Source organism: Chinchilla lanigera, unplaced genomic scaffold, assembly GCF_000276665.1.
Source record: "Chinchilla lanigera isolate Chin_1 unplaced genomic scaffold, ChiLan1.0 scaffold00048, whole genome shotgun sequence".
Classification (NCBI taxonomy): Eukaryota; Metazoa; Chordata; class Mammalia; order Rodentia; family Chinchillidae; genus Chinchilla; species Chinchilla lanigera.
The window spans coordinates 8,721,657-8,732,788 of record NW_004955449.1 but is presented as its reverse complement, the minus strand read 5'-3'; the positions used below and the strand labels follow the sequence as shown (position 1 = coordinate 8,732,788).

Genomic DNA, 11,132 nt, shown 5'->3' with positions numbered 1-11,132 from the left:
TTATTTATATATAAGCTTATAAAACCTATGCAGGTAAAACTTTTGCCTTAAATTGCAGTTGTATCACATACAATTAATGCCATTAAGGGGATTCATATAATGTAAAAGTAAACATATATATTTATTTTTCCTATATATAGGAAATGGTGAATATTCTCTGACTGGAGTGAGAACTGATTGGTATAATTAGCATATCTCAGATAAACCCCATTTTCAGCCCAACTCTGCAAATTGAATGGAATTGTTAATGAAACAGATTCACAAAGGGATTTTTCTGTTAAAAAAAATAGCCAATCTTCATATTTTATCCTACTACCTTTCCCTTAAATGGGGCAATATTATACTTTTTATGACATTTTATGGCTCTTTCAATTGCTTATTTGCCATTGACTGTTGCTTTTGTTTGACTGCTACAGGGAATTGTTAGGAGAGTCCATAAGATTTTTTCAGCACTTCTGAAAAAATAGCTCAGACATTGTCTTTCTTCCCTGAGGCACACATATTTAAAGCAATCTAGTATTCCCCAAAAATCCACTGGTGACAACATAAAACTAGCCATAATCAAGTGTTCAGTTTGTAAATCTGGTAGTAGCTCAAAGGAAGTGTATAGCTATATTAAACAAGATATATAGAATGAACAATTTGAACTTTGTCTTTAAAAAAATAGTATAATGTGAGTGAATGACAAATAAAGGACAAAGTCTTGCAAATAAATATTTCAGTGATGAATAGTGATGCCTCTGAAGTAGTGAGGAGTAGATACAAGATTTTCTGAGTTAAATAAGTCTAGACTATCACATGAGTCTGAAGAAACTTGTCTTAAGAAAAATGAATTCAATATACGTAGTTAAGCATAATAACAGCATAATCATTAATAAAGATACATGCTAGATTTGTAGAATGTTGTCTTCTGCTAGCACATCTATGTCACCATGGTGGGTATGCCCTGTACAAAGAAATGACTACATAAAGCTTCAAAATTTTACAAAACGACTGTTATAGTTTTAAACTTCCTATCAGATCTATTGTCTCTCAGTGCCCTATAAGTAAAACTTTTCATTAAAAGGGCCATAAGAAAAAAATTTTCTCTTGACAAAACTAATACCCAGATGTGGCAATATGCAAGGCTTGATTTATGTCAGGCTTCTAAAATTCCTCTAATAATAAAAGGTAAAAACCAGTTTTGTGAATAGATATTTTCAGATTAGGGACAAATATATCTGGCTGACATCCACTATGGTATAATTCAGCTAGTGCCACTTTGCTAGAAACAACAACAAAAAAAACCATACTTACAGTAAATAGACCAGTGACATCCAAAATACAAGATTAGGGGCTGGGGATTTAGCTCAGCGGCAAAAGCGCCTGCCTGCCAAGCGCAAGGTCGTGAGTTCGGTTCCCGGTACCGGAGAAAAACCAAAAAAAAAAAAACAAAACAAAACAAACAAACAAACAAAAAAAAACAAAATACAAGATTAATTCTTACAGCAAGCTCTAGCTTCTTCAGTTTATTTTTTGCCTGACTTGATAAAAAATGTCACTACACAGGGTCAGAGAATGGTCCTCAAAGAGAATATGGGAAACTGAGCTCACCTTATCAACATATGTTGTCAGATTGTAAACTTCAGTCACAGAAAAAAGAATTTGCAAGATACATTACTAAGAAGCTTAAAGAGGTTTATTAGGTAGCGAGAAGTATACACTCAGAGAATCATGTGGGGTGCTTGAGAGCGAGGGGCAGTGCTGCCTGGGTTGGGGATTTTTATGTGGTCATGAGGGTGTCCTCAAGATGTATTATGTGGGGTGTGTATTCTTAGTGTCAGTTTACTCCCTTGGTGAGCTCTGCTATCATGTAAACCATCTGAATGTGTCTGGAATTGAGACATGCTGTATACTCAATAGTGCTGCCTTCTCCAGGACAGAGGTCCATAGGAGGAAGTGAAGTTTTACCGATGAAAACCATAGGCTCAATTTCCAGGTTTATTGTTTTTTAAGATCTTTAGGAATTTTTTTTGGAATGAGTTTACTGGAAAGGATAAAGGCATTGTAACCTTAACTAATTTTAATGTTCTATAGCTGCAGTTTTTCTGAAAAGTATAATTTTAAAATTATTACTTTCCTTGTCTCCTTTCTACCTATGTTAATCTTTTCTATCCTAACTCAGTGTGGTGCAGGATATAGAGAAGGAACACAAGTATTGAGAAATTTGGAGGTATTAGTTTGCAGAATTTGGCAATGAGAAGCAAGAAGAATTGGGAGAGAAATGATGGAAACAAGGATCTCTTAAGATTGAGAGATTAGGTTGAAAGCAGGGTAAAGGGAGTTCTGGACAGCAAGACATTTTTAAAAAGAGAGGATACATATGAAACAAAATTGCACAAGACACAGCTCCAGAAGGTAATCATCTAGGCTAGATTTTAAGAGCAAAGGAGACTGAGTCCTATAATGAATTGCGAATAATGCATAAAAGGAATATGAAATCAAGATAATATGAAATGGATATGAGAGTACAGTAGGTACTGATTAACTTTGATGTTTCAGGAGAAGAAATGGGTATAGGGGATAAAAGAGTGGGAAATGTCTGAGAAGTTTGGACTTATCATGGGAGTAAATGCTGGGCAGAAGATTCCTAACAATTGTTCAGGGCCAGGATGAAGCTAGAGAATATTTTCTGTGGTAAGCAAGGCCATCAGGCTGATGCAGATTCTTCCAGCATATCCTACACTGTGGGATTTAAAGTGAGGGTAGCAGATAGTGAGTCAGGACTGAAATTGTACTCCATTCAAAAACTACATGGCAAAGGAATCCAAGAAGCTTTTTACTGATCATGTTGACATAAAATTTATGACCAATTTCTGCTTTTAAGATAGTGTAAAATTACTATACCCTAGGGCAGTGGTGGCAAACCAATGGCATGTGTGTGAGAGCAGGCTGCTGTATCATGGAAAGCTCTGAAAGGTTTGCCGTGACTGGTCTATGGGATGTATCTGTGAGAAAAAATAAAGTGACCCTGCTTTGTCCTAGAGGAGCTTCCAAACATGTGGAAGAGAGAGACAACTGAAATCAAACATTTAAGGGCAAGCCATTTGCAATACAATTTCCTAAATTTTATGACAGGTGAAAGAACAAAGTTTTCTGAGAACACTGAGCGCTTAAAACATAAAACTGCATTTATAATTCACCAGGCAGAGAAAGGGTGGGATTTATTTTAGACAGGGCACAGATAGACAAAGTAAAATGATATGGCAGAATCTACATATTTTACTAAGAGTAGTAGACATAAAAGGAACACACAGGACTTGCAAAACTAAATGACAGTAAATAAGAACTAAGAAGTGACCACTGGAAATGGAATTGGACACATTAGGAGGAAGGATGACCTGGAAGGACAAAATCAGCTAAAGCAATAGAAATCCAGTCCAGTAGGTAAAATATATATTTAGCAAAAAGAGCAAACTACAATAGAACAAGTGCTGTTTGAATTCTGTCTTGGTTACTTTTCTCTCATTGCTGAGACAAAATACCCAGCATTCAAAATTAAGGAAGGAAAGATTTATTTACCTTACAGTTTGTGGAGGTTTCAGTCCATACTTGGCTGGCTCCGAGGCAGAAGATAACAAAGCAACAAGAGTAAGGGGGGAATGGCAACTGAACAGCAAACAGCCAGAGCAAAAGGGAGGAATGGCGGCAAGCAGCCTCTTTCCCTCCCTTACATTGTAAACAGGCTACCCCCACCTAAGGGGCGTGTAGCTCTCACATAATCTCCATGCCCTCCTCTTCCACAGGCTCAGGATGTATACAAAGTAAGCACCCTGGCTTCCTGCTGAGTCACTTAGCCAAACCTCTAGACTCCCCAAGTTGACACAATGTATCAACCATAACAATGTCCAAGAATTTCAGTTGGAAATAATGGAAGTTCTTTCACACGTGGAAGAGCAATAGTATGGAGAATTCAGACCAAAGCTGTCATGATCTGGAAAAGCAAGCTATCCATATCAGAGCATCCTTAGTTCTAGTTGGGAAAGTAGAGAAAAACAGACCCAAAAGTTAAGTCAAGTCCCAGAGCGTCTGAAATACAAAAACAGATATAGACAAATGAAACAAAAGGGAACCCAACAATCACATCTAGTTCCCAAGCTGAGGACTTGATTTCATAAACAAGACATAAAACCACTGAATACTTAAAAATAAAGTCCAAATTGACTAAAGCAAGTCAGCTTTCTGAATTGTGAACTATAACTTTTTTAAAGATAATTTCTTCTTAAAATCACCCTGCATAATTTTTCACAGATTTCTCTGTCTGAAGGGAAGACTTCATACAGCAATAGATAAGTTATCAAAACTAGGAAATTAACCTTGGTACGATACAATGCACAAATGCAGAATTTAATGCAAATAAAGTGGTTTTTCCATTAACAATCTTTTTCTTAATTATAAATTTAAAATGTAATAAACATTATAGTGAAATTTTATATGCTATGGCAGAAACTACAAAAGCAAGAGGAATTGTTACAGAAGTATTTGTTTATTGGATCTTTAAAGGTAATTTTAATACCCACTGTCCATAGCATTAAATAAAAAATATTTATAATAAAATATTTACTGATTGTCTATCACTTACATGATGATACTTAAGGGAATGAGAACATAGTAGGTGCTTCATTACATACAGTCAGTTTATAAAATCTATATGGTGAATCGTTTACAAATACATTTGAAAAGAGTTGGATATTTCAATGTACAACATTATATACCAGATATAGAACAACTATGGTATGATCTTATAAAGACTTATTTTCATAATGCTATTTAAAAATCAGATAATTTGGATTAGAATTTCTTAAGTTTCTAAGTAAACTTTTCCATGCTGTTTGTTTCAGAACAAATTCCAAGGAATGGTCTTCGATTTTGTAACCAAACAAGTCTTCGATATCAGCATCATGATCCTCATCTGCCTCAACATGGTCACTATGATGGTGGAAACTGATGATCAAAGTCAAGAGATGACAAACATCCTGTACTGGATTAACCTGGTGTTCATTGTTCTGTTCACTGGAGAATGTGTGCTGAAACTGATCTCCCTTCGTTACTACTATTTTACCATCGGATGGAACATTTTTGATTTTGTTGTGGTCATTCTCTCCATTGTAGGTAAGAATGCATTTTTTACAACTCGAAGGTTTGTATCTGCCCTGCATCAAGCAAGTCCATTGGTACCATGTTCCCAACTGCTCAAATGATAGCAGTTTTAGCAAAAAATATTTTAATTAAAGAACATGTATAATATTAGACATAATGCTACTGTACACTTAATAAACTATATAGTACAAACAATATAGTATAAACATACATTGGTATATGCACTGGAAAATCAAATAATTCATGTCACTTATTTATTGCTTTATTTGCTTTATTGTGGTTATCTAAAACCAAACCTATAATAATTCTGAGTTGCCTTTATATCATTATATCATACTCTCTTACCTTGTAATGGAATAGAACACAGTGATGATTCGTTGCTACATGTCTTCCTCTCAACAGTGCTATGAGGTGGTAATATTGTCCTTAAGAGGCAGGGAATATAAAATTTGATTTCATAGAATTTGAGAGTGGATTGCTAGTTATCAGAATGATGGAGAATGTGTAGAAGAGGGAAGAGGAAGTTGATCAGTGGATACCAAGTCACAACTAGACAGGAGTGAGAAGTTCTGGTGTGAGCCTTCACAGTCACCTTAGTAGGGTGACTAATGAACTGCATATTTTAAAAAGCTAGAAGAAAGGGTTTTGAATGTTTTCACCAAAAACTAAATGTATAAAGAGATAAATGTTTAATCTGATTGAAATATTACATAATTTATACATATATTGAGAAGTTACAGGGCACCCCACAAAAATATACATTTTTATGATTTTCTGTATCAGTTGAAAAATCATAAAGTTGTTTTCTTTTTTTTTTTTTTAAAGAGATTGTCTTGGTTACTTTTCTCTCGTTGCTGGGGCAAAATACCTGATGCCCAAAATTAAGGAAGGAAAGGTTTATTTCACTTACAGTTTGTGGAGGTTTCAGCCCATACTTGGCAGGTTACAAGGCAGAGTGGCACATGGCAGAGGGCTATAGCTCATGGCAGCAGAACACAGCAAAAGCAACAAGCACAAAGGGGAGGAATGGAAGCAAGCAGCCTCTTCCTCTCCCTTGCATATGCAAATTATCCACCCCAGGGTGATGTGGCTCTCATACACATATCAATCAAACTCTAAAAGCCTGCCCCATGACCGTATGAGGCTTTGGGGGGACACACAGACACAAACCATAACAGAGATGATATCTGAGATACATGTACATCTGACCTGGGCTTCTGTATTTCCACTTTTTGTCAGTTCTGTGACCCCTGAGCACTTTATGCCAGCTTCTCAATTCCTGTTTTCCCAGAAATCTTTCCGTGAAGTACTTATCTGAGGACTGAAGCAATTATGTAAATAAAGGTAGTTAACACTGTGGTGAGCATGAAGAAAACCCTCAGTAAGAGTTGTTTAGCAAGAAGTTGGCTTTATCATTTAGTCATGCATGAAAACAGGAGCCAGAATTTGGCTAAAACTGTGTCTGCACCCAACTTTTATTTTTTCCCATATACAATGCTGCTTGCTACCAAAAAAATAAATAAAATCACTACAATCTCAGAAAGATAATGCCTCTCATATTAATGAAAAACCACTTCTTTTATCATTTAGGTCTTATGCAAATAATACTAGTATTTTGGAAGTATAACCTCATTTCTGTACTGGGCTACCATACACTTTGTGACATTTATAGACCTTTAGTAGTTGAGTTTTTTCTTGATACATGCTTTTTAAATGGAGAAAATAAGCACTAATTTCTTTTTTAATGTAAATATTGAAATATTGTAACACCAAACATACCAGTTTCATGTTACTGAGCAAATAGTACAGATGATTAGTATTGATAAGGGTGTACCTAATTGTTATGTGCTCACTTGTAAAATCAGATAGTACTTGTAGTATGCATTTTTGTTCACTGCTTTTCTTAACATTCTTTTTGTCGATGGTGATTTTCTATAGGAATGTTTCTCGCCGAGCTGATAGAAAAGTACTTTGTGTCCCCTACCCTGTTCCGAGTGATCCGTCTTGCCAGGATTGGCAGAATCCTTCGTCTGATCAAAGGAGCAAAGGGGATCCGCACACTGCTCTTTGCTTTGATGATGTCCCTTCCCGCCTTGTTTAACATCGGCCTCCTGCTCTTCCTGGTCATGTTCATCTACGCCATCTTTGGAATGTCCAACTTTGCCTATGTTAAGAGGGAAGTCGGAATTGATGACATGTTCAACTTTGAGACCTTTGGCAACAGCATGATCTGCCTGTTCCAAATCACCACCTCTGCTGGCTGGGATGGACTGCTCGCACCTATTCTCAATAGTGGACCTCCAGATTGTGACCCTGAGAAAGATCACCCTGGAAGCTCAGTGAAGGGTGACTGTGGGAACCCATCTGTTGGGATTTTCTTTTTTGTCAGTTACATCATCATTTCCTTTCTGGTGGTGGTGAACATGTACATCGCTGTCATCCTTGAGAACTTCAGCGTTGCCACTGAAGAAAGTGCAGAGCCCCTGAGCGAGGATGACTTTGAGATGTTCTATGAGGTTTGGGAGAAGTTTGACCCTGATGCAACTCAGTTCATAGAGTTTGCCAAGCTCTCCGATTTTGCAGATGCCCTGGATCCCCCTCTCCTCATAGCAAAACCAAACAAAGTGCAGCTCATTGCCATGGACCTGCCCATGGTCAGTGGAGACCGGATCCACTGCCTGGACATCTTATTCGCCTTTACAAAGCGGGTTTTGGGTGAGAGCGGAGAGATGGATGCCCTGCGAATACAGATGGAAGAGAGATTCATGGCATCGAACCCCTCCAAAGTCTCCTACGAGCCAATCACAACCACTTTGAAACGCAAACAGGAGGAGGTGTCTGCTATTGTTATCCAGAGAGCTTACAGACGCTACCTTCTGAAACAGAAAGTTAAAAAGGTTTCATCTATATATAAGAAAGACAAAGGCAAAGAAGGCGACGGAACTCCTATCAAAGAAGATATCCTCATTGATAAACTAAATGAGAATTCAACTCCAGAGAAAACCGACGTGACACCTTCCACCACCTCTCCACCTTCCTACGACAGTGTGACCAAACCAGAAAAAGAGAAATTTGAGAAAGACAAATCAGAAAAGGAAGACAAAGGGAAAGATATCAGGGAAAGTAAAAAGTAAAAATAAACAAAGAATAACCCATTTTGTGATCAATTGTTTACAGCCTGTGATGGTGACGTGCTTGTGTCAAGGGCAATCTCGCAGGAGGTCTACGCCAAACTGACTGTTTTCACAAATGTATACTTAAGGTCAGTGCCTATAACAAGACAGGGGCCTCCGTTCAGCAAACTGGAACTCAGTAAATCAGAGAAATAGCACCGGGAGGTTTCTATCTTCACAACCAGCTGACACTGCTGAAGAGCAGAGAGTAATGGCTACTCAGACTATGGGAAGCAATTGACAGGGGGAGGGAAGTAAAATTTTTATGTAAATTATGTGACACTTGACAATAGTAACTGTCACCGCTGTTTATGTTGTAACTGCCACATCTGCCATATTTTTACAAAATGTGTGCTGTGAATTTATCATCTTTTTTTTTTAATTCACAGGTTGTTTACTATTATATGTGACTATTTTTGTAAATGGGTTTATGTTTGGGGAGAGGGATTAAAGGGAGGGAATTCTGCATTACTCTATTGTATAACTGGATATATTTTAAATGAAGGCATGCTGCAATTCTCATTCGTGCATAAAAAAAAAACACATCACAAAAGGAAAGAGTTTACTTCTTGTTTCAGGATGTTTTTAGATTTTTGAGGTGCTTAAATAGCTATTCATATTTTTAAGGTGTTTCATCCAGAAAAATGTTAATGTGCCTGTAAATGTTCCATAGAATCACAAGCATTACAGAGTTCTTTTATTTTTACATAATCCATTATATGTATATGTATATATGTATATATGTATATGTACGTGTATATACATATATATGTATACACACATGTGCACACAGAGATTCACACATACCATTACATAGTCATTCACAGTCCTGGCAGCATGACTAAAACATTTTTGATAAGTGTCCTTTGGCATAAAATAAAAATATCCTGTCAGTCCTTTCTAAGAAAACTGAATTGACCAAAAAGCATCCCCACTACCACTTTATAGTTGATTCTGCTTTTTCCTGCAGTATTGTTTAGCCATCTTCTGCTCTTGGTAAGATTGACATACTATATGTCAATTGAAACATATAAAAGTCTGCTTTGTAAATAGTAATTTTACCCAGTGGTGCATGTTTGAGCAAATAAAAATGATGAGTTAAGCACAGTATTTATTGCATCAAATATGTACCACAGTAAGTATAGTTTGCAAGCTTTCAACAGGTAATATGACGTAATTGGTTCCATTATAGTTTGAAGCTGTCACTGCTGCATGTTGATCTTGCGGATGCTGCTGTATCCTTTTCCTTCCACTGTTCAGAAGTCTAATATGGGAAGCCATATGTCAGTGGTGAAGTGAAGCAAATTGTTCTATCAAGACCTCATCCTTCATATCCTTGAGCAATAGGTTGCAGCAATCAACGAAGAGCTTCTTGCGTTTTCTTCTTCCAACCCTAACTGAACACTCTATGGTAAAAACCTGACATGTCGCAAGCTGCTTAGATCTGTTGAAAATATATGGTTAGAGTTTTCTAAGAAAATATAAATACTGTAAAAAAAGTTCATTTTATTTTATTTTTCAGTCTTTTGTATATAAAATAAGAAATTAAAAGTATCTTCAGGTTGATGTCACAGTCACTATTGTTCATTTCTGTTCCCAGCACTTTTGAATTAATGCACTTCACAAAATAAGGATCAAGGACTAAGATACAGTGTAGGGTTCTGCTTTTGTATTGGTACTGTGAACTTGCACACATTTCAATGGGAAAGAATTCTCAGACTAAGTCTAATGTTTATTGCTTTCAACTAGTCATGCCTTACCATGGAAAGAGGCTTAAGGAAAGACCCACTGATATTTTTAGCATTGCCTGAATCAGCTATTTCCACTTAGTCTTTTTAATTCAGTAATCATCAGTCTTCTCCAACGTTTGTTTACACAGATAGATCTAATCTTACTGATCCTTATGGCTCTAGGGCTGTATCAGATGTGATATGGGATCCAAGCTTTTTATTTTGTTTTTGTTTCACAAAACCAGGTAGTGAAATTATATTACCAGTTACAGCAAAACATTTTGTGTTTCACAAGCAACATTAAATGTAGATTCTTTATACTAAAGCTGTTGACTTGTAGTGTGTTGGTGAAATGCATGCAGGAAAATGCTATTACCATAAAGAACGGTAAACCACATTACAATCAAGCCAAAAGAATAAAGGTTTCGCTTTTGTTTCCGTACTTAACTGTTCTGTCTTTGTTTCTATCTGAAATGCCATTTAAGGGTAAATTCCTATCATGTAAAAATGATCTATCAAAAGATAAATGTAAAGAATACACATTAGATATAATAATTCATCTTTAAATTTTGTCATGGAATGGAAATTAATTCAGAAGAGTGTATTGGACATCTAGTTTTAATATTGGCCAAAAACCAAGATATGGAATCAGGTAGAGTAGTGGAAAGTTACAAAAATTAATAAAGAATTGACTAACATTTTAAGTTGTGTATCTTTTCTCCTGCCATCTATGTATTGTTTTGCTTTGTTTTTCTATTAACATTTTTGCTTATATATTCCTGACCTGCTTTTATATACACTCTTCCATTCTTTTCTTGGGCTACCAGCATTTTTCAGTATTGATAATCTGTTTCTTCTATTCATAAATGTTTTATCTCTTCTACTCTAGAAAGAATGGCTCTGTGGATTTAGGCCCCTAATAATTTTTAGTCACTCTAATAAAGTCTACACAGTATATTGTCTTTATATTTATTTCATGTGATTCCCCTGACAAAAATTTTATGAAAGCTTATATCTGAATTCTTCATGACATGTAAAGAGAATTTACCAATCAGCATTGCTTTTCCCATTTAGCTATGAACACTCTCAA

The 11,132-nt window shown here is 36.2% G+C and overlaps 1 protein-coding gene across 4 annotated transcripts in view; it reads left to right on the top strand.

The window, feature by feature from the left end:
• Scn2a (sodium channel, voltage gated, type II alpha subunit) overlaps positions 1–10,746 on the top strand; it is a 124,123-nt gene extending 113,377 nt beyond the window's left edge. For all 4 annotated transcript variants that reach the window (XM_005393296.2, XM_005393297.1, XM_005393295.2 and 1 more), the window contains 2 exons: positions 4,881–5,151; positions 7,078–10,746. In XM_005393296.2, the coding sequence (XP_005393353.1) occupies positions 4,881–5,151; positions 7,078–8,273 (1,467 nt within the window). In that variant the 3' untranslated portion in view covers positions 8,274–10,746. The remainder of the gene's footprint in view (positions 1–4,880; positions 5,152–7,077) is intronic.
• Positions 10,747–11,132: the final 386 nt, after the last annotated feature.